The sequence below is a fragment of the Vigna unguiculata genome, chromosome 11 (assembly GCF_004118075.2).
Source record: "Vigna unguiculata cultivar IT97K-499-35 chromosome 11, ASM411807v1, whole genome shotgun sequence".
In the NCBI taxonomy this organism is placed as follows: Eukaryota; Viridiplantae; Streptophyta; class Magnoliopsida; order Fabales; family Fabaceae; genus Vigna; species Vigna unguiculata.
In genome coordinates, this window is record NC_040289.1 from 23,258,304 (window position 1) to 23,282,644 (window position 24,341).

General features: G+C 32.3%; 1 protein-coding gene across 1 annotated transcript; it reads right to left on the reverse strand.

The window, feature by feature from the left end:
- Positions 1–7,471: 7,471 nt before the first annotated feature.
- On the reverse strand, positions 7,472–21,764 carry LOC114169944 (protein disulfide-isomerase 5-4-like). The gene is made up of 16 exons (XM_028055352.1): positions 21,724–21,764; positions 21,228–21,318; positions 20,936–21,030; positions 19,701–19,758; positions 19,400–19,584; positions 19,239–19,296; positions 18,722–18,762; positions 18,493–18,567; positions 14,777–14,833; positions 13,938–14,004; positions 13,702–13,845; positions 13,230–13,451; positions 8,135–8,287; positions 7,973–8,050; positions 7,794–7,878; positions 7,472–7,671 (listed from the first exon to the last, which is right to left on the reverse strand). The coding sequence occupies exons 1-15, from the start codon at positions 21,762–21,764 to the stop codon at positions 7,801–7,803; spliced, it is 1,443 nt and encodes a 480-aa protein (XP_027911153.1). The 3' UTR covers positions 7,472–7,671; positions 7,794–7,800.
- Positions 21,765–24,341: the final 2,577 nt, after the last annotated feature.

Here is a 24,341-nt window from a genome sequence, read left to right on the forward strand (position 1 = left end):
AGTAAAAACATCAATAAATAATGAATTGCATTGTAGGGGTAAAAAATTAACTTTCAGTACTATTATACAGTATACAATATCAATACCAAGGGTTCTAAAACCGTTGTTAATTACTAGGGTTTTAAAACCTCAGATAAATGCCAGGGATTACCAGGGGTTTGATATTGCCAATAATTATCAGGGGTTTTGAAACCGCCGGTAATTACCAAGGGTTTTGAAACCGTCGGTAATTACCAAGGAATTTAAAATCGCCGGTAATTACCAGGGGTTTGAAACCACCGGTAAATACCAGGGGTTTCAAAACCGCCGGTAATCCGTTAACAACGCTGGTTTTTCTAGGGGAAAAATAAACCACCAAAAAATCCTTTAACAGGGGTTAAAACCCCCGAAAATGCCATAAATAACCTCTAGTAAAAATTATTTTTTTTGTAGTGTGATGACCGTATGAATAAAGAAGACATCAATATAATCGTATCAAGAGCCTGGGAAAATCCTAAGTAAAATTAAAACAATTGTTTTGAAAAATTGTGAGAGATTATGGTGGAGAAGAATGGTAGTGAGTCTCATGCTCTATCAAATTCATGTGAGTATCAGAAATATTTGGTATTAGTTCAACACAATGATAACAACTTGATATTTTAAATGTTTCCAAAAGGTAAGATTGATATTTTTATTAGATTATTGAGACTTGATTCTCACATATGTGACAAGAAATTTATATTGTGTGATAAATGTAAAAAATATTACAAACATACAAGTGAAATTGCCAAATGGAAAAATGTCACCCCAAGAGGATAATGTGATTTTGGATTGTGGTTTGCAAATTGATAATATCTTTTTTTGCCACAAATTAACTTGAAACTTAATCTACGTATCATAATTAATTGATGATATGGTTCAATTTAATTGTGCATTTTGTGCAGGGGCGGATCTTAGTATAGGTTTAAAGGGGACATGGCCTCTCTCCCCCTCCCTCGTTTTTTTTCTATACATGTCAAATATTTATATATATATATATATATATATATATATATATATATATTCTCTTTTTTTTTAATTTTAATGCATTTGATATTTTTAAAAATTTTATACATTTCTGGTGTTAAATATGTTTTTAATTTCTGAATTTTGATGTGAAATTAAAATTTTTTTATCTAAAACTTTAATATAGTTTGGTCTCTAAATGTTAGAAATGAACGAATATATTAACCCAATTACTTTAAAGTTTTTTTAAAATATACATTTGAGTTGTTTATACTGTCTCATAGGTCCCAATATCCGATGAAAAATATGTTTGACACATAAAAAACAATTAATGTAATTGGGTAAAAGAATTATATCTATTCATTTTTAAAGTTTGAATACTAAAATGTATCAAAATTTTAGACAGTAACAAATTTTAATTTTGCGTCAAAATTCATAAACTAAAAACATATTTAACATTTTATCTTGGCACCCCTAAGTTTGGCTCAAAGATCCACCATTAATCTTATGTAATGCAAGACTGAAAGATGAGTACAATTGGACTTGATAAACAGAAACTTTATTTCTTTCTTAGATATTCCGAAAGTAAATACATTAGCGTTTGACAAAGATTCATCAATTATGACATGACATAGGCATTTGAGTCACCTATAAAAAAAGACGTTAAAATCCTTCGTATGAGACAAAACAATAATAATATAATTTGTGATGTTTGTCCTCGTTTTAAACAACATAAAAATCATTAGCATACTCAACAAGTGAATTTCTTTCAATTAATTCATTATATTGAGACCTTATCGCATTTCATGAATATTATAATCTATGAATATTCACGTATAATTTATTTTTATTTCTTATATAATTAAATTAAACCATACTCTTATTTATATATATATATATATATATATATATATATATATATATATATATTTATTTAAATTAAAATAATATAACGGTCTAAGATGATATTATATACTTGTATTTAACTTAAATACCGTTATATATCGTTACACCGTTATTTAACTTAAATGTATTTAACACTTGCGTATAACATCATCTTATACCGTTATAATATTTTAATTTAAATAAATATATAAATAATATATATATATATATATATATATATATATATATATATATATATATATATAATAAATCAGACTGAAGGAAATACCGTTATATATACAGCATCATGGTTATACTATTTTAATTTAAATGAATAAGTAAATAAGATTTAAGGTAAGAAGAATAAATTTAATAATGATTTAAAAATTAAAGTTCAGATTCAAGGAAAAATGAAATCTTAATATAAAATAAATATCTAAAATAATTACAAATAAAAAAAAACAAAAAACAATATAACTAACGCTATTAATATTTTTTAAAATAATAATAATAATAAAATTAGATCGAGAAGTGATTCAATATATGAAGGTTATTTTAGCAACTTCGTATAACTTTTTCAGTATTTTAAAGTCTGACTTTTTCTAAAATTTTACTAGCGATACGATAAAAACAAGTTAACGCTTCTAAAGTCTTCTCAACATAATATTTCAATAATAGTTTCCTTTTATAAGAAGTTTTCTACCAGATCTGATAGATTTTTTGTTTTTTAAGATTAAATTGTACAATTTATTATCAGACTTTTTTTGTTTAAGATTAAATTGTGCAATTTATTGTCAGACTGATCTTTGAAGAAAAATACTAGATCTCTTCTTTTGCGGCAAAATAGATCTTTTATATAACATCCTAATTTTTAGCATCTTAAAACTAATAAAAATAAGGAGTTTTATCATAATTTCAAAATAGATAATTCAATGTACACAATATATTAATACAGTCTTACAAAAGATATGATTATACAAATATATCATTTATACACTTAAACTAAACTAATAAACTCTATACTTAAACTGACCACTACTAAAGCTCTCACTGGAAGCCTTCTCCTCAACCTAAAATGATGATTCCTCATCCTCCAGAAGTGCCTCTGACACTGCAACCACATATGCTCCCACCAAAAAGGTGATCATCGCAAAAGAGAAAACATACAACACGAGACAGAAACACAGAAAGCAAGGGTAAGCTAATGTAAACAAGAAAATATTCATATGAAAACTTAACTCAGTTTACCAACATAACACACATAGGCATATATATAAACAAGGATACAATTGACACTAAACTCATTATCTGGATACATGCCAATGACATTGGATCTCTCGGTGCCTTGCACCTGTGTGTGGTTCCCTCAAGGGGTTATCACCCAATCACTCACATGGTAAATCCCCTTCGCGCCTAAGACTTAATCTAGTCTAGAGGCTAGGACCTCCTCCTACTCCTCACAACATAATCCATTCTGCTTTATCTGAACGTGAATGATTATTGGAGTTTCAGGATACCAACCAATACCAAGTCCTTATGTCATTGCATACACTAAAACACCACCACATATAACTTCTCCTTGAAATTCCTTAAACATCACAACTCCACATGCTCACACAACATTTCATACCAAACTCGTCGATTTCAGTCTCATTACATCACATAAAACATACATGTTATCATACTTAACGCTTTAAGTAGTAAATTAATCAATCATTGAAGCAACCAAGTAATTTAAAACCAATTTGCTATCAATCTTGCTCAAGTTGCAGAGCTCTCGCTCAGGCGATAGGAGCCTCTTGCTCAAGCTAAAAGCTCTCGCCTGGGCGAGATTGGAAATAGAGAGCAATGGAGCATCCATGAGTCCTCGCTTAAGCTAAACCATCTCGCTTAGGCGGGATCACTCTCGCTTAGGCGGAAGGCCTTCGCTCAGGTGACAACTCGCGACAAAGAGCAGGGACGAGCTTCTGCTATTCTCGCTTAGGCGAGAGCTTCTCGTTTTGGCGAAAAACCACTCGCTTAGGCAAGCACAACAAATCCCCACCTGCACTCATGCATGCAAAGCCAGAAAATGGTACCAAACAAACATGCAATCAACTTCACAACACACAATTGCCAATCCAATACATTTCAACACTCAATCTCAAGTAAAAATCAAGTAAATCATTTTAAAGTCTTTGAGTTCTAACTTCCCTTACCTGTTATCCTGCTTAGACAGCTTTATAAACGTCAACGCCTCTAACTCCACAAGATGCTCTATCTACACATAGAAACATCACAAGAACAACCAGGACATACCATTATGATCATTGATCAGCAGAGACTCGTACTGATGATTAAAACATCTCATGCAAGTGGAAGAGAGCTCACATGCAACAGAAAACAGAAAAAGACTAAAAAGGAGCAGAAACTCAACTTACGCGAATGGAGAAACTAGTTGGTCCAATTTGAAGAGCTCACCGAAAGAATCAATCCTACGGTCTCGATTCTTCAATCAAACAACCAGAGAGACAGAACCTTTAGAGAAAAAAGTCAGAGGATTCTAGAAAAGTGGTTTCTAGAAAGATTGTGTGTTTTAAAAATAATGAAATTCGTTTATAACAATTCTATTTATACTAAAACCTTTTAATATTAAAATAATCAAGTCTCACTAGTTTTAAACCACTATCACTTTTAAAACGTCATTTTCTAGGGTCTTACATTTTACATGCTATTTTACATTATTTTAATATTTATATGGTTAAATATATTTTTTTCTATTTTTTTAGTGAAAATTGAAATTAGTGAAAATTAAAATTGGTTTTTTTTTTTCAAAATTATGGTTAAATTCAGTCCATTAAATTCCGAGATTTAAGGATGTAGTATTTTTAACTAAATTTGGTTAAATTTATTTAAAGTTTGAAATGCGTTTCATGGTAACATTTGAATTATTTACATCATTTGATACATTTACAATGTAAAGACCACTTTTTATCTTAGGATTTTAGGCCCAACTTTAGTAAAAAGGACCCAAGTCAACCCATTAGTTTTCTCATTTTAGAAAAAACCTTTCAATTTTTTCACTCTAGTTCTTCTCCCTCTACTCTTCACAAACTACTACTGCTTTCCTTCTAACTCAATTACTAACACTCCTTGCAGCATATTCTTAAATTGAGACCTTTGCAAAGTTCTTGTTGGAACAAACCAAACATTCCATTCCTCCATGTAAGTCGAACTCCAAACCTCCATCTTTTTTTTTGTTTTTGAGTTCCAAAGCTTTGGTTTCGCGTTGTTTCCATCTTCTTAGTCTGTTTTGGAGTTGCAGTGTTCCTCTCCACATAGATCTCTCCTCATCAAGAGTAGTAGCAGTTTCGAGGTAAGGGAAACTAGGGTTTTAAATGCTTTCAAAATTTATGATATTTTTGTTCTAATTTGTGTTTTAAATTGTTGAATGATGCGTGTGATTGTGTGCAAATGATCTGAATGTTGTTTGGCCTTGTTTTCTAGTTTTGCATGTGTGAACAGGTGAGAAACTTGTCATTTTCGCCCAAGCAAGCATCCCTTGCCTAAGTGAGAATAGTTGAAAACTCATCCTTGCCACTATTCGAGTTGTCGCTCAGGCGAGGAGCTTTAGTGTTGAGCAAGAGCGATCTCTTTTAAGCGAGAAGGTCTTGCTTAAGCGAGAACTCGTAGAAAGTCACAGTGCACACTATTCGAGCTCTCGCCCAAGTGAGAATGCCTCGCTTAAGCGAGAGAACTTCTATCGCTTGAGCGAAGGCGTCTAGCTTAAGCAAGACTGGTGCAGAAAAGTGTTTCAATATGTGATTTCTTCTATGATTGGTTGTTTTACTCCTCAAAAGTATGATGTATGACATGGTGCATGTATGATGTGGTGTATTGGGACTGTATTTAATATGATTAGCATGAGATGATAATGTTCTGAGATAACATGTGGACTTGGTGTGAGAATTTCAAGGAGAAATCCCTTTTGATGATAAAGTAATGTGTGTGATGACTTAAAGATTCAAGTAAGGTTGCATCCTGACACTCTAATGAATCAATTAGACTCACAGAGAGTAGACTGGTTCATGTGGGGAGAGCAATAAGAGGTCCTAGTAGTTGACAGGATAATGACCTTAGATGATCATGGACTAACTGTGCTAGGGTGAAACCCATTGGCAATAACTTTGTACAGCAGTAGAGGCCACCACAAGTGCAAGCAACCAATGAATCTGATTTCATTACATATATCCAGATAATCGAGTTAGAGTGTCTTTAATTGTTTGTTATCACATGTTGTTTTTGCTCATAATTTGTTTACTTATCTATTGAAATTATTTTCACTAACTTACCCTTCTTTCTTTTTGTATTTGGTTCCTTGTGTTTTTCTTTTTGCAATGATCCCCAAATGTTGGTGTGAGCAGATGTGGAGACTCCTGGTAATTACCAAGATGATGGAGATGCTATTGGTTAGTTTAGGCATGTTGGATCTTGTTCATTGTTGAGCCTTTTTTGAAAAACTACTTTCTTTGTATTTCCTTGCTCAATGGGGCAATCTTTTACCAAATTGTTTTAAGTTTTAAGACGATTCATGACATTGTTCTGTGCCATGATATTTCTGTTCCAATATATTTTGAATAACTATAATGGTTAATTCTCATATACTTCATGCCGTATGCTCTATTTTATTATAATATGTGATGTTTTATTTATTAGAATTTTCTATTAAATGAGATTTCACATCGCTTCGATATTAACTAAGAAATACGATTCAAACATTAACTAAACTTAACAAAATTTAATTAAAAAAACTAAATTCACACATGTCTAAAGATGAATAACTTATATTTGTCAAAAATTTCAAAAAATAACTAATTTCGATTTTCAGTACAAGTTAAATAACAAAAACATATTTAACTATATTTAAAGTTAAAATTCTTTTTATTTTTGTCTTATCTTTTTTCGGAAAGCTATTTTCCTCTTACTACAATAGTAATAATAAACACTTAACCCAACATATTTTTAAAATTCTCACCTTTTCCTATATATAAATTGTTCTAAACCATATTCATATTTATAATAATAATTTTCACGATAGATTAGAATGGAGCAGACATGTCACGCATATCGGAGATATATTATATACTATTAATATGAATTTCAAAATATTTGTTCGAGAAAGTCTTATTTCAAAGAATTTGTTCTAAAATACATTTTATGCGTTCTAAAAATTTTGTTCTGAAAATTTTATATTGAAAATCTTATTCCAAAATTTTTTGAAAAACTTATTCTAAAAAATCGAGCAAATGTAATCCAAAAATCACTTTTATAAATGATAAAATATTGTTTTGAAAGTTTGAAGATGCACAAAGAAATTGAGGGAGGCCTTCTCGTTGGTTCACTGAAAATGCATTTCTTTATTGCACACACCATCAAATCAGAAAAAGGAAGGTTCTGAAAATGAATCAGAAAACGTATTACGGGTTAAAAATAATTTAATTAACTAAAACTGATAAGATAAGATAAATAAATGTACATAAATTGAATATTGAAACAAAATTATGAATTTTCTAAAAATAAATACCACAATTGCAGCAATTAATGGGAGCTCAAATCACGAATCGAGAACTAAAAAGAAACCAAAATTTGCATTCAAATTTATTCGTCATCATGCTACTCAATACCAATTTTCCCCCTCTACTCTTTCTTTAATAAATTAATAGACACTCTTTCCTCAGCCATAAAAGAAAGAAGAATTCGGTGAAGGAAAATGTTGGAGGCATTGCGTACCTCGTAATTCTTATCCCTGTAGTGACCATTTCACTGAAGTAGCAAGAAAATTATATTTGTAAGAACATATAGCATAGCTAGTTTACCTATAGTACTGCTAAGCGAAAATGAGCATAAAAAAAAAAATCAGAGGCCCAACACTATACAATGATCACCTATCTATCAAAAATTTTTCCCAAGCTCAACTTTTTTCATCATTCTGATAGTGTTGTGCAGAATGGAGTCCAAAATTCCAGCTACCTGAAATTACAAAAGAAAAACATAAGACTTATCAACAATATAATTTTAAACAAAAAAGCCTAAAACAACATCTGGAACAATGGCAAATACAAACCGTGAAAACGCCTCCAATAATGGCACAGACATTAGTAATAAAATGTGAAAAAGACCTCTGGTTTTCTGTTATTAAGACCTGCAGACATAAACATTGTAAACCGTGAATAAATTTTATTTATACGGCAAAATTCACCCAAAACTATGACCTCCGTATGCAGACCTGCATTGGGGAGAGCTCAAGATGAAACTTCGCAACAGGAATGTCAACACTGTGAGCCACACTGCTGTGCGCTGTGTACTCGTACTCCTCGATTAATCTATGACCTTTTCTATTCACTACCTCTGTTTTAACTATCTGAATATAGTGCTCTATCTGCAGAAACATGAGTGGTAGAACTATAAGAGATTTGGAAGAAAAGGAGAAAGGAAAAAAAAAAAAAAACTTCTAAAGGTCCTGGCCATTCATGCTGGCTTGCAAATTAAGATCAATATTCAAGCAATCACGATATTTCCCACTATGCAACCAAACACTCAAAATTCATATACTACCCAAAATAAAGTCAAATAGCAAAGTTAATACTAAATTACAAGACTTGAAAAGATTAATATGAAAGAAAAAAGGCTTTTATTCAATTGATTTATTTGAAACAATATATTAGTAATAATTACAAAGATATCTATAAATCTTCTAACAAGTTTTAGTAATACACTTGATATCCTACAAACAACACTCCCCTCAATTTGGTGAATGGATATCTATCATTTCGAGCTTGCATGTGAGATCTTGAAATTGTTCCGTGAGAAGACCTTTGGTAAACAAATATGCTAACTAAAGCCCAGATGAAACATAAGAAGTAGTGATAAGACGATTATCCAATTTCTCTTTAATAAAGTGTAGATCTACCTCTGTGTTTGATCCTATCAAGTAGAGTTGGATTGTGAACAATATAGTTGACTTATTGTACAATAAAGAATCCTAGGCTATTCACATGCCAATTTCAAAACATTTAGAATAATTCTAGCCATAATAATTCACACACCCCATACACCATAGCACAAAATTCAGCCTATGCACTAGACCTAACAACAAAATTTTGTTTCTTAATTCTCCAAGTTCTCAAATTTCTACCAAAGAACATGCAATATGGTGGATTTCCTATGTGACAAACCCTGCATAATTTACATCAGTATACAGTTCTATTTTTTAGTTTTTCATTCCTCTTGAACAATAATCCCCTTCCCAGATTTGTCTTTAAATATTGAAGGATTTTGTTCATAGCTTGTAAATGTCTCTTCCTTGGATCATGCATGAATGGACTACTATACTCACAACATATACTATACTCACAACATAGGCTATGCTAGGTTTGGTGTGAGCTAAGTAGATGAGTTTTACCACAAGTGCTTGATATTCACCTTTATTCACAGAAGAACTACCTTCATCACTCTCAATTCTATGGTTTTGTTTTGTAGAAACTCCGGTGGTCATGCAATCAATCTTACCTATTTCTTTGAGAGATAAAGATGTCTTTCTTCAAGTTACTACTATCCCAAAGAAGTACCTTAATTATTCTAGATTCGTCATTTCAAACTAAGCAACAAGCTTTTCATTCAAGATATGTTTCCCTTGTTCATCATCTCCTACAACAATCATCAACATAGACCAAAAGAAAAGTAATTTTACCTTCGAGAGAATGCTTGATGAACAGGTTATGGTCACCTTGACTATGTTGATACCTCATAGATATCATAACTTGAGTTAGTCTACTAAACCAAGCAAGAGGTTATTGCTTGAGTCGATACAAGGCTTTCTTTAACCTGCACACCTTATTCCCTTCTTCAATAGACCTAAAACCAGGAGGAATTTACATGTAAACTTCATTCTCTAATTGTCCATGTAAGAAAGCAGTTTTCACATCAAGTTGTTGCAATTCTCAACAAAAGATAAGCTAATGAGAGAATGATTCTAACGGTATTCATCTTTTCCACCAGAGAAAATGTTTCCTCAACACCACAAGTTTGAGTATCCTTTAGTAATTAACCTTTGTAACATTCTGTGTCATCCGATTCATACTTTACATTACAAACCCATTTGCATCCTACTTCCTTTTTATCTAATGGCCTATCAACAGTTTCTCATGTCTGGGTTTTTTTTAGGACTCTCATATCTTCATTCATGGCTTGCACCCAATTTTCATCTTTCATTGCTTCTTGAACTGAAGGTTTCTAATTACATCAATATTAGAGAGGAAACTCAGAAAAGATGGTAGTGGTCACAAAATGAAAAATAGAATACTTGGTACAAGATTGGGTTCCTTTTCTCAAACCAATGGACAAGTCATTATTGTCAAACTCACAATTATTGTTCAAGGAATTTTTCAAAGGGTCAAGGGTGTCAGAAGAAGGAGCAGTTACCCCTAGTTCAGACAATTGAAGTTGTTCTCGGATTAGGTTAGGTTGCTTTCGTCTTCTCTGATATTGTATACTGAAGAAACTTATGTACAACTAATTTCTGGAGTTGAGGCTGACTTGGGAATATATATACCCTTCTTAGGAGGAACTTCAAAGACATCCATACAATATGAGTTAAGAGAAGTATTAGGAGTACCAAAGGTAGTATCAATATGAAGACAGTTCCCACATGAAAGAAACAAAAGATGACTATAGATTCAAAAGACTTAACTTCGAAAGAACACTTTCCCTGAAGCAGAGGATGCATGTAAACAGATTTAGTTTCTTCAGAAATGACATTTGTGGAGGTAAAAGACTTTCGAATTGGAAGGTGGTAACCATGATATCTCTTTCCATTAGATGCACAACCAATGAATATGTTTTTAACAACTCTAGGATATAACTTTCCATAGAGGTAATTATGAAAATGGACAAACACAACACATCCCAACACCTGACTATGAAGACAATAGAGAAAAGGAACAAATGTAAAGAAGGAAAACATGAACTCAATGAAACTTAAACCATCTAGGACCAGCGAGAGTAATCGGTTAATAAGATAGGCAGTAGTGAGTATATCCTCACCCTAATAAGATTTAGGGACATACATTTGGGAAAGAAGTGCTTGTGTCACCTTAAGGAGATAATTATTTTTTCTTTTAGCAATGCCATTTTGTTGTTTAAGCAATGCCATTTTGTCACATGTAGATTCATGAACACCATTTTCAAGAAGGAATTTACAGTCATCAATAAAAGTGGCAAACCATTTAGCACCAGATATACTAGAATTTGATGCAACCCTCAAAAGTCATAATGAACCAAATCAAAAGGATGGACACTTCTTTTATTACTAGAAGGGTATGTGGTGCGATCATGGATGTTGAATCAGGATACAAACTATGTATCGCAGAGCTTATTTTCCATATCGTGGATTGTTTAGTATCGTGAATCGTAAGATTCATAAACAATTAAAAAATGTCACATAAGACATACAAACATGTAAAGACAATTAATAATAACAACCACATTCAAAAAGAGTAGTATAGTCATCCCTAACCTTACTATCTTTCTTCGATCTTTCAAAAACTCTTTGAACAATAGCTTCCCCTCAAATTTCCCTCCCCTTAACACCATACAATTCTTTGAATGGTAACTTTCCAATTTGGCGTTCATTCACGCTAGCAACAACTTCAGCTACACCACATCCAAAATGCCAATGCTAGGTACAACCTTGACATCAACTTCAACTTCGACCCTACCACATGAACAGTCTTACCACATCTAGGTGGAGAAGAAGAGGCCGAAACAAATGTCAAAACAAAAACCAAGAAGCAAGATTGAAACCTTGTCATGTGCCTCGACACTCGTGGTTGTTGGATTGTGCATGTGCATTGTGTAGCGTTGTAAAATGAAGAGGCAATTAGCAAAAGGGAAAAAATAGGAGATGTGTAAGTTGGTCCCATTGAGTGTGAAGATAGAGAAATCAGGACTATTCGCATTCGAGACAAAATCAGGGACATCATGGCATGGTTGTTTCTTGTTCAAGTCGCAATTCAAAGTGCGATACGAACGATATAACTATGATACAAACGATACAACTATGATTCGAAAACACAAACGAGTTTTCCTACAATTCGTTTCGTTGGGGTTGTGAATTATATCGTACCACGCGATACTTACTACCATGTGTACGATGGTGCTTTCAAAGTGACACATCACATTTAAATGACTCTATATTCTTTGGAAACTAAGGAAGGAAACATAGACTTTAGAATAGAAAAGGATATATGTTCTAGACGACGACGAAGAAGCCAATTTGAGGACTCAAGTAGTGCAAGACCAAAGACAAGAAGTACCCCTTTGTATTATGATATTAGCCTTAGTTTCTAGGTTTTCAAAGCAAGACAAACCTCCTTGTTCCTTAATTGTACCAATCTCGCTTGTGGCAAGATCTTGAGAAACACAATGAGTAGGAAAAAGGGTTACAAAACAGTTTAGGTCATGAGTAAATTTTTGAATGGAAACAAGGTAATTATAATGTTCTAGAACATAAAGGAAATCTTTAAGGTTTAGGGATGGCAAATGAGAAACATTGCCACATCCAACTACTAGGACACATGTTCCATTGGCAACAATAGTGTGGATACTAGAAAGAGAAACATATGATAAATAAGATGAATGACATGAAGGTGGCTTACTGATAGATTCCATGAGAGATTTTAGACATTCAATTTCAACATGTAATGCAAGCATTCCTTCTCCAGTTTTGGAGGATGAAAGGAGTATTGTTAGGCTTTTTCAGAATCTTAAGTTGCTATGTTAAAATAAACAATAGGAATTCTTTCACTCCCCTCCTAAATAAGACAGAAAGCTCCAAAGATGGCAACAGAGATAGTATCGAGGACAGCTATGGCAACAGCTTGGGCCAATGCTTCAGCAACGACTTCAACAAAATCACCGATGACAACTTCGGTGGTGTCTCTGACGACAGTCCGGTGGATGCAGTGGTTGGGGCAGCAGTATCAAAACCACAAGTTGGGTCCATTTTAGGTAACCGCAATAATTAAAGGAAATGGGTGCACTTCAAGCAAGCTTAAAAAGAACCATAGTTAAGACGGTAAAGAAAAAATATGGAAACAGGGCTCTCTAATATCAACTTGAAAATATTAATATGAAAGAAAAAAGATTTTTATTCAATTGATTCATTTGAAGCAGTATAACAGCCTCTATAAATAGAGAACTCTAACCCTATAGTAATAATTTCATAGAGATCCGTAGAATCTTCAAACAGCTTCAGTAGTATACTTAATATCCAACTAACAATAATAAGTTTTTCTGTTTTTCATATAAAATATTGAACTTACAGTAACATTTGCTCCGAAATCACGAGTATTAAAGAATGACCGGCCACCGAGCCTATCATGGCTGCTACCTAAGTATGGTATCAAGAGCTTCACATCACTCATGGCCCTAGGCGTCACTTTCTTTCCAAAAAACAAGTTGTTTATGACATGTGACATGTTCATTTGAGAAGCATCAAAAGAATGGGCGTCAGATCTAGCTGAGATGATCAAATTTCCCGGAACCTGCAATTGCAAAACTGCTTTACATTTCTTTCATGACTTTTCATTTTAATTTTACTTTTTGAAATCTTGGAAAAAAAGAACTAGTTATTTTACAGATTTTACTATTACAAACTGAAGCTTCTAGAAAAAGAAAAAGAAAACAAAACAAGGAATCCATTGATCATGGATATATATGAACACTACGGAACAAAATACGAATTTTGCTATAAATTACTGTTGAAGGTTAAACATCAACCTTTTAGGCATTTACCTTTTTCACTCGCACATATCCCTCTATTCTACATCCACCCGCTGATGGTGCTGGCCTTTTTGCATTATCTGTAGCATTAGATTTATCTTCCAGAGCTGGCTTTTGAGATGCTGTTGGGAGAGATGCAACTAAACCCTCCATAAACTGTAGGAAGAAAGTGAAGTTTAATAACATTACTAAAACCATCTAGTCAACTGATTCAAATAATGTCAATTTAAAATAAATATAGTGTGAACCTGGACAAGGCTTTCTGTATCACGATCTCCATAATAGGACTCGTGTTCATGATGCCCATGTTCACTTCTGAAATTGAAAAAGCATTCAACAAATTAAATTTAATAAAAAATCCAAATCGTTAAAACTTTAATCATAAACCAGTATGGTACACAGTAGCCAGGATGTGTGAAATATGAATATCATAGAGATATGACAAAAAGAATTGAAAGACTTCTAAATACAATGGAGAACCAAACACTATAACGAAACCCTTGAAATTTAACCAAGTTTGTACTAAATTTCTAGCTTCTAAACTTCTAAAATAATTTCTTATCCTCAATTCCATCATAAACCCTCAATTTGGATAGAAAAATAAAAATGAGGACTTTAGGTAAAGGATAATAGACAAGTTGACATAATTTGCTAAATTTTAAAAATAGGGTCTTAAGAAAACTTAATACAACCACAAAATTAAGTATATAATACCCTGAAAAGGATAAGCAGATGCCACAAGAGCAAGTGTTCATTATTGCCAAAATAGCCAAGGTGAAGAAAACCAAAAATGCATGTCCTGTATATTATGAGCTTTGTGCAGGGGTAACAATGATATTAATGCTAATAACATGGAATCAATAATCATAAATAGCACGCAACATATAGAGTAAATGGCTGTTAATCAAAAGACTGAAATAGAGGTAGAAATTTCTCATCAAACACTGGTTGATGAAAAATGGCTGTTAATCATAAATAACACATAACATATAGAGTAAATGGCTATTAATCAAAAGACTGAAATAGAGGTAGAACTTTTTCATCAAACACTGGTTGACCAATTGTTTTTCCCTAATGGATTTATTACCTGACATCACTTCCTTTACGGAAGATTCGAATGGATGGATACCCTTGTATATGATTCCTGGACAATAATAGAGATACAAATGAATTGCAAAATAAGTACCAATGCAGAATAACAAATGTTCAATAACAATGTAAACGAACCAAGGCAGAAAACAATAATAATTATAATGAAAAAACAATGTTGTGCTCAACACAGCAAACATTGCAGAAAGTATTTGATGTTTATCTTCTTCAATCTTATGCTAACAAGGTTTACAATGTTTGCGAAACTCAAAATTCTAGTATGTCCAATTTATGGTATAAACACGTACTTTATATCAATTGTTTCAACTTTCAATTAATGTATCTCTTGGAAGACAATTATTTGAAGAGAATATAATGAAAGAGTAAAAGTTGGTTTAGAGAGGTGGAAACAGAGGGGTTGATTTTATATAGAATGAAAAATATTGGTGAAAGTCGCTTCCCTTGTTGCAAGAAGTTATATGAAACACCTAAACATCAAGTTGCTTTATGTATCCATTTCTTTTGGATACTTCAGTGATATGTATCAATGAAGTATATAAGCATTGCCCCTTAATGAAGTTAGGAAACAACCGAGATTGATACCCTTTCTATTTGTAGACCATAGAGAGTGATTCATGATAACAAGTATTTGTATCTTTTATTTTGTTTTTAGTAATGTTCAAGAAATATGTTTTAATTTCAATTTTTCCAAATTCCATCTATATATTTATTATATTTTATGAATTGTATAAGTGTCTGTGCATATATATCTTACAAGTATCATATTTGTTGAGTACTGCGTTGTCATAAGTGTCTAGTGTTTTTATATGTGCTGCCATAGTGACATGAGTCTCATTAGAAGTATTCTTGTGATTTTTTCTATTTGTAATTGTTATAGCACTCTACGAGTTATTTTTTCAGTTTATGAATATACGGTAGAAATAAATAAATAAAAAAAACACCAAAATAGAGAGTAATTCAACTCCAAATTATCTTCCTTTTGTTCTAATTTTCTGCATAATTTGCAATAGCTATAATCATTATAGAACTTTGTTTCTTGAGTGTAAGATACCATCATCACCTCAGAAATACCTCCAATAGAGTGGTATCAAAGTTGTAGATCCTTGCAATAAAACAATGTAAAGAACGATGACCATTAACAAATAACTATTTATTGTAATGTCCTAGTTCCTTTTATTTGAGGGGAATCCTAGAAAATGGATTTTAAGTCTAACTCAATCTCAACCTACTTGTAAACCAAAATTTGCAATTATATATATATATATATATATATATATATATATATATATATATATAATATTATAATTTGGTCATATCTCTAGTCAATCAATAATCTCCAATACACCCCCTCACATTGAGGACATCGAGCGTAGAAATAGAGGGAAGGGGGGCGACTGATAATGGGCAACATGATAGCCTCAGCCTTGCTATGATAGACTCATAAACTCTGATACCATCTTTAGAAGGTAGACTTTAAACTTAACTCAACCTCATAAACCACCTTGTACGATGATGTTTGTATCTACCTATATATTATAATTGGTCATATGTCTAGTTAATGTGAAATCTCTAATAGGGAAAATTATGAATTTTGGGCTATAAAAATGGAGGCTTTGTTCACTTCTTTGGATGACTCAAAGTTAATACAAGCAAGGCATGAAGATCAAGCACTTACAATTGTGTAACATGTAACATGGAAGAAAAATAAAAAAACATAGATACCGATGTTCTTAGGATGACTTAGAAAGGGGTCTCATTAGCCAAATTTTCAAGTACCATGAGGGCAAAAACAACAAAAAGAAACATGGGAAACTCTTCAATAAGAGTTCAAAGAAGATTCAAAGGTGAGGACAATTAAATTTTAAGAGAGATTCAAAGGATGAAGAAAAAGAAAAGTTTGAATGAATACTTGAATAGATCGTCAAAGTTGGTGAATCAAATGAAGTTAATTGGAGATACAATCAATGAATAAAGAATTGCTAATAATATTCTTATTAGTTTGACTAACTAATTTGATCCTATGGCGATTTCCATAGAAGAAACTAAGGACTTATCAACCATGATTGCTCAAGGATTGATGGGTTCACTTAGATCTGGTGACCATAAATTGTTACATCACAGTGAAAAGTCATTTGAAAGCATGTTTCAATCCAAGCTTACTATATCATCTCATATAGGTGAATCAACAAATAATGGTTGATTTGGAAGAGGAGGAAGAAATCCACGTGGAAGAGAAGAGGAAATATGTAAGAAGAACAATCATGAAGAAAAAGATTGATGGAATATAAACAAGCCACAAGGTTAGAATGTGGATATGAGCAAAAGGATTGTCACTTTGACAATCAACACCACAAGTCATTAGTTCAAGTAGAAAATGGTGAAGGGAGCTTGATCTTTGCTTGTCAAAGACAACTCGAGCATAAAAATATATGGTATTTGGATAGCATCTGCAGCAATCATATAATGGAAGATTGAGAAGCTTTTCTTAACATGGATTCTTCATTTGTTTCAAAAGTTAAATTACGCAAAGAGTGTGTTGAAGTAGGAGGCAAAGACAAAAATGGATTTACAACAAAGAAAGAGGCAGGTGATTCACGGTATGTGTTAGGAACCCAGAAACTGTGAGAAAAACGAGACTGAAAAGAACTAAGAAAAACTCCCAAACTGAATTATTCACTATTAGCTGTATAAGCCAAAGTTTACAAAGGAAAAACTTCCTTTCTAACAGGGTATCCCTATCACATGGTCAAAAGATTGTCAATACAAAAGAATCCCCCCTCCAAGGAACTGATTGGTCTAATTATATAGACCAACTCCCACCGCTTCCTTTATTCTTATCTTCTATAATAACCATTTCCACCACTTCCTTTTATTTCTCCTTGTGCAATTAACCTTCCATATCCTATCATTCCTTCTATAATACCTACTCCACTCTTCTTCAAGTATGTGTCAAAAAACTAGATGAAAAGATGTTGGATATTGAACAACTTTTGCAGCATGGTTATTCTTTGATTTCAGAATTTACATTCTTATTCAAAAAGAAGAATTGTTAATACGGTGAAAATGAGAAAAAACAAAAATTTTCTACTTACACTTAATTATGAGAGAAAAGAGAAAAGAGAAACCAAGAAGGCATATGAATTATTCTTGTTTATAATCAAGAAGAGATACAATGATAAGGAATAAAATCAATAATTAATAATGAGTGATGTAATCAAATATCATATTTCTCCATTTAATATAATCAAATCATATATTAAGCACAAGGTTTATACCAAAACCCATTTTTTCTTTCCATGAATGCTCTTTTCCTTCTTTTCTACCAAAATTAAGAAAAAATATATTCACCTTTTTCCTTTCTCCACTCAAGTTCATCAAAAGTATAGCTCTTATAGGTTTTTAATCAAATGTAAGAATGTTATTGCATCACTATACTGACTGCAACCCTAACTAGCTTACACACCAATCAAACATAGCCTCCATAGTTCTTACAATAACTTATTTTCCAAGTATGACTAGGCAACATTGTCTATATATATGATTCAAAAGCAAAAGCATACAAATGGTAAAAAGCCAAATTTCATTATGTAATGGATTTAAGTATTGAAAAAAAAAAAGCAAAACATGTCAACTGTAGGTAAGAAGCACAATCTTTTGGGGGAAACAGAAAAGTAAAGAAACTAGCAATACTACCTCCTGCATAAATCTGCCTCTAGAGTGCAATCCACCTTTGCCAAAATAATGCGCCCATCAATTTCTGGGTCATACCTATTAAAATTAATTAGAATTAATCAAATACATATTGGTCATTCAATTAGTAGTTATAATAAAAAATAACTAAATCTACAAATGAGAGGGGGAAATCTATCTCTAAAATGCAATTTCAAGAAGTGTGAGAAACAATGAATCAATAATAAAGTACCTCTCTTTCATAATTTTAGCTGTTTTCTCCCATGCAGGTTTCTGAAAGAAACCAGTAGAAGATTAATTCATGTAAAGTTTAAAATCTATTAATCCACCAAAAATGCTAAAAATTTATAAATCAGCCATCACTCCATATTAAAGGAAAGAACTTCTACATAATTCATTAATTGTATCAAAGCACATGGCTAACAATCTTATATGGGTGAAATGCAACCACCCTTATCGTAAGATGTTATTAAATATTATAAATCATATTTTTGCATTAGTCGCTACTGAAGTGTAACCGATGAAAGATGCCCTTGAAATAGCCTTTGCCAATGCTACTTAGTGGCTTGAACGGAGAGGGAAATTCCCCTTTTAAGGAATGAGACATTGTTGAAACAGGACCCAGTCTATTTAGGAAACAACAAACACATCAGGTGACATGGCAGGTGCCAATCTTGTTTCCTGATGAAGATGTACAGAATTATGTTAAAAAAATTATTACCATACAGAATTATGATAAAAATTATTACCAAACGTTGACACCAGGAACACCAAGGTGCATAAAAATTTACAACTGTAATTGGGAACCTGCAAAAGGATTACGAAACATAGAGTAAATAATGCATTTTGAAAGGAACTTGGGTAAAACAAGGAAAACTCAAATGAAATATTCTCAGAAGTGGCCACTTACTGATGAACATAATTATCAAAAGTATGTGTTGTGAGTGAAAATGAACCTTCAACAGATTCTCCATCTACTTCATCATCATGCTTTACAGCATTTGCAACTGTACCTGAATGAAACTCAGATCCAGTGGGTCTTAAATTTGAATCAATAGAAAACTTCCGAACTGTTTTTGTTATATTGAGCCTGTTCTGAAAACAAGAGGTAAAATATTAAGTACAAGGACTAAAACTTAAAAGAATTGGATGAGGGATCATATCATAAGTGAGTATAAAATGAATAAGAAAAAAGAGTAACAGAGACTTACTGTTCCCAGCACATCACTCACATCGACTGATGCAAACTCACATGAGAGTGCAGGAAAACTACAAAATAAGTTGAATCCATAAGCCAACGGCAACAGAGAAAGAGGAAGATAAAGTTTACAAATAGTCATTAAATTGACTTAATGTACTGGGTATAATACTATGACTTGCTATGGTATCCAAATGTGTTGTGGGGGACTAGAAGCTCTCAGAAAAACCGATGGACTGTGAGAGATGAACGCAATGTTTGGGGAACAACTTGACCACATGTCAATTTCACAAGCCATTACATGATATACCGATATTTACTCCCAGCCTTCTAATGATCATTTTCTAAGATCCCCATCTCACTCCCAATTTCAACAACACCCAGTTTCATGGGAAGGTTTTTCCAACTTCCTTCTATAGTAGTGTTAATGGATGTGGAGTTTTAAGAGAGAATTTCAATTTTCACATTCGTTTGGATCTTAAATCCAAAGAATTTTTAAAATGATGGTAAGTTGATAGGAGATTTGTTTAAAAGTAATAAGAAGGCCGTTCATATAAAGTTGAAAAAATGAAAGAATTCGAAAATTCCTACTTTTTTACGGTCTCCCCGTCAACTCTCTCATTCAAAGTTCTCTCTCTCTTGCACCTCTTCCCCTCTGACGCTTTTGTTTGAGTCTCTCTCGCTCCCTCTTTTCTACTCCTCTCTCTTTTACACCTCCCTCTCACTCTCACTCTTACTCTTTTGCACCTCTATTTCCCAATCTATCTCTGTTATGCATTTTTATAAATAAATATTGAAAAATGAAATTCTACATACAATAGAAATTAAATTACTTTACACAAACAAAGAATTTCAAATGCAAGAAATTTAAAATTCTTTATTAAAAAAATTGAAAATAAAAATAATTAAATTTACAAGCATTGTAAATTCCAAGGAATTTTAAATGCTCAATCCGAACACTACATAAGTGAATTTCAAGATTCTAGTCAAACTTTAAACCTTTTGTTTAATAATTAATCAATAGACAGTAAACAACATATCAAACCCTAACCGGCCTCAATTTGCAAATAGAAGTAGATTGAAGCTCGCATTCCTTGTAACATGACAAGTTCATACCAAGATTCAACAAAAACCACAAACCCACCAGTATATACGTAATATTAAACAATAGTTAAGACATGAGCATTCACCATCTTTGAAAAACATCCTATTCAACCACGGACAGAAAATGCCTAAATATTATTCTACCTGATATTGAAATCGATACGTAGATAGTCATGATCAGAACTCTTGTCAACAATCACAGATGTGGAGGTGCTAACAGTCAAATAATTACTTAGTTCCTGAAACAAGGATGCAAGACAAATATCAAAATGAAATTTGAGCATCCAATTCTTAGAAATTTGACAAAACTAAATATAGATGTTCATAATTAAAGGTCTAATAGTGAAGCAGTATGGAACTTAACATCAATTCAAATTACAACTTTTTGTTCAACAATTCACAAGTCATAAACATGATGGAGGTTCCAGCCACTGACCATTCCAAACAAAAACATCATGAAGAGAGCTGCCAATATGGATAATCCCGCTCCCGACAACGACGCCTCAGTCAAATCTCTCGGGATTTTTCTGTTGACACAAATCAACATCAATAACATAACAAAAAAATCATTCCTAATTTCAAGAAGGAAAAAAAAAAAGAAGAGGAAACCTGCATTCACAAATTACTCGTAAAATTTACATCGAAAGCGGTGACATCCATAACCACAAAACTACTAAAAAGATTTACACTAAAACAATTCCAATTACACAAGAAGCCTCGAATCTAGGCAATGGACAAGTTCTTCATGCACACAGACACCGAAAATATCAGTCTCCGTGTTTTCTTACAGTGTGGACTTCGGTTTGAACCGTTATTCAAAAAGCTTAACAATGAGCACAACAAAATCCCAATAAATCTGTAACAGAAAACAACGATTCTGCACATTGGCAAGCAAATTGAAACCGATAGGGATAACGGAGAGAAAATCCGACCTGTAAAAATCAACGGATTTGAGCTTAGTTGCAGAAATCATGATGGCGAAATGGAGGAATCACAGTGAGAGAGAGCGAGAGATAAACAAAATTCTCTGAAACAGAAAGCGCAATAGCTATAGATTGCAGATCGAAGGAGCTTCCCTTTCTGCTGTAGCTTCTCCGTCCCCCACTCTCTCCTCTCCTGCTCAGGTGACGAAAAAAAGTTGAATATATTCAGAAAAGAAAAGGTAGAATATTTAATTATTAATTAGATTTTGGAGGAAATTTTAATTTTGCATAGTTGATATACTTAAATAAAAAACATAGCTAAGTTTTGAATATTGCATTACTTCATGGATTTAATTTAAGAGTGTAACTTTACAATACTTTTGTTACGTTTTATAAAATTCATTTGAAAGCAATTTATAGTTGATTTATGTACAATTATACATGAAAATTAATTTATTGTTTTATGGAGAAAAATAATAGGAAAGAATAACATAGGCAAAGGAAAAAACCAATATGAATCCAAGTATCAAAAGAGTTACAGTGATTTTTTTTATTGCAATTTAGCTTTATTCAATTTATCAATTTAGGTCATGGATTATGTGGTTGAAATTGTGGAAAGAGAATATAAAAGGAGGAAGGAATACAAACCAAAGGAGTGTGCAATGAGGTGTTGAATTAAGGTTTTAATTTTCTACTTTTTAGTTTAATATGATTTAAATAACTTTTATTGGTTTTCTCAAGATTATTTTAGTTCTTAGAATTTAAACATTTGTATTTGTGTTACAAAAGTTTATTTTGATTATTTTCTTTCCTGACACATGTTTAGATGACTTACAACTAGTAGAATGAACTGACTATGACTTCATCTTTTTAAGGTAGTTTCTGTAATAATGAAGGCTCAAAACTGTTCAAAAGAGTTTAAATGTCAAAATAATTTTATAAAATTTGAAAAAATGAGAGTAAAGGATATTTAATTCAAAAAGAGATTACAAATATCTTTTATAACAACAAATAAGAGCATTTAATTGAAATTTTTAATATTTGTAAAAAAAAAGAATACTTTCTTTTTATAAAATGAGCATGCGCTAAAAAGTAGGTTTAATTATTATATGGTGTAATAAAATTTACATTTAACTCTTATATTTAAAATTATTAACTTTAGTCTTTATTTATGTGATATCTTTAATCTTTTTTAATTCTTATAAATTCATATGTTATGGATTAACAAATTTAAAAATAATATTATAAGAACTAAGCATGAGTAAGAATTAAAATAATTATTTGTTGATATATGAATTAAAAGATAAAATATGTACCACAACAAAAAGTTAAATTAATAATCAAACCTAAAACTCAGTACAAAAGTATTTATTATTATCCTAATAAGTTAAATTTCACTAGTTAACTACAATAGAATGTTGTAAAATTTAAAAAAAAAATCATGATTATCATATAAAAAATGTAACGTCTCATTTAATAAATAAATCTAATTAAATAAAATATTACATCAATTAAAATATTAAAATGCCATGAGGCTTAATGTATAAGGATCTTGCAGTCATCCAAATATACCAAAAAGAAAACTAAAACATACCACGATGTCATTAACAAAACAGAATGTAAAAGTTTGACAATTGACCAAAACACATAGGCAATAGTGCCTATAGACAGTACTTGAAGGAATGAGATCCAACCATAAGTCAACTACACTGCAAAGTTTCCATCACCCTGTTGACCACTAGGGTTTTCCACATCTACTCACATCAATAAATTAATGATCTTTGCAAAAAGGTAAAGCCACACACAAGACAAACACAAGCAAACAAAAAGGGGTAAGCTAGAGTAAAAAGGTTTTATCATACGACTAAGCATACAATTTAAAGGTCAAGTCCATATAAATCAACCAAGCATGTGATAGCAAACAACAAGACTCTAGACTTAATTATCCAGATACATATAATCAGTCAGATTCATTGGATGCTTGGACTTGTGGTGGCCTCTACTGCTCTGTAGAGCCATTGCCAATGAGTTTCACCCTACCACGCACAAGGTTAGCCTTCAAACATCTAAGGTCATTATCCTGCCAAAGACTAGGGTCTCTTGCTACTCTCACCACTTGAGTCAGTACGCTCTACGTGAGACTAACTAACTCTTTAGAGCTTCAAGATGCAATCCTTACTTGAATCCTTACTTAATTATATACGTTGAGGCACCACCACGAAACCTTACTAAGAGGTTTGCACCACCATGAGCTCTTACCAAGAGGTTTATGGAATTACGTCCATCACACAAGGCACCACCATGAGATCTCACCAAGAGATTCATGGAATTACGTCCAACTCATACCATAGTCATGTCTCACCAACCAACCATAGATTTCTTATCATACCAATCTCATGCCAATATTCATTCCAACCAACCAATCATGATTCATGTTTTGTATTTCATACTCATCAAGCAAATCTCATTCTCATTTAATCTTATACAACATACATGGCATCATGCATCGTGCGTTTATGGTAAAACACTTTATCAGGCAGGCAAGCAACCACATCAAAGAATAAATCAGAACTAGAACACAATCTGTCCAGTCTCGTTCAGGCTAGAAGTCCTCGCTCAGTCGAGAG

Bases quoted from the DNA above. Each gene is read 5' to 3' on its own strand.
- LOC114169944 (XM_028055352.1), bottom strand. From the start codon at position 21,764: ATGATTTCTGCAACTAAGCTCAAATCCGTTGATTTTTACAG. The intron at 21,319-21,723 runs GTCGGATTTTCT...TTGTGTCAACAG, and splicing joins AAATCCGTTGATTTTTACAG to AAAAATCCCGAGAGATTTGA. The intron at 21,031-21,227 runs GTCAGTGGCTGG...TCCTTGTTTCAG, and splicing joins TGATGTTTTTGTTTGGAATG to GAACTAAGTAATTATTTGAC.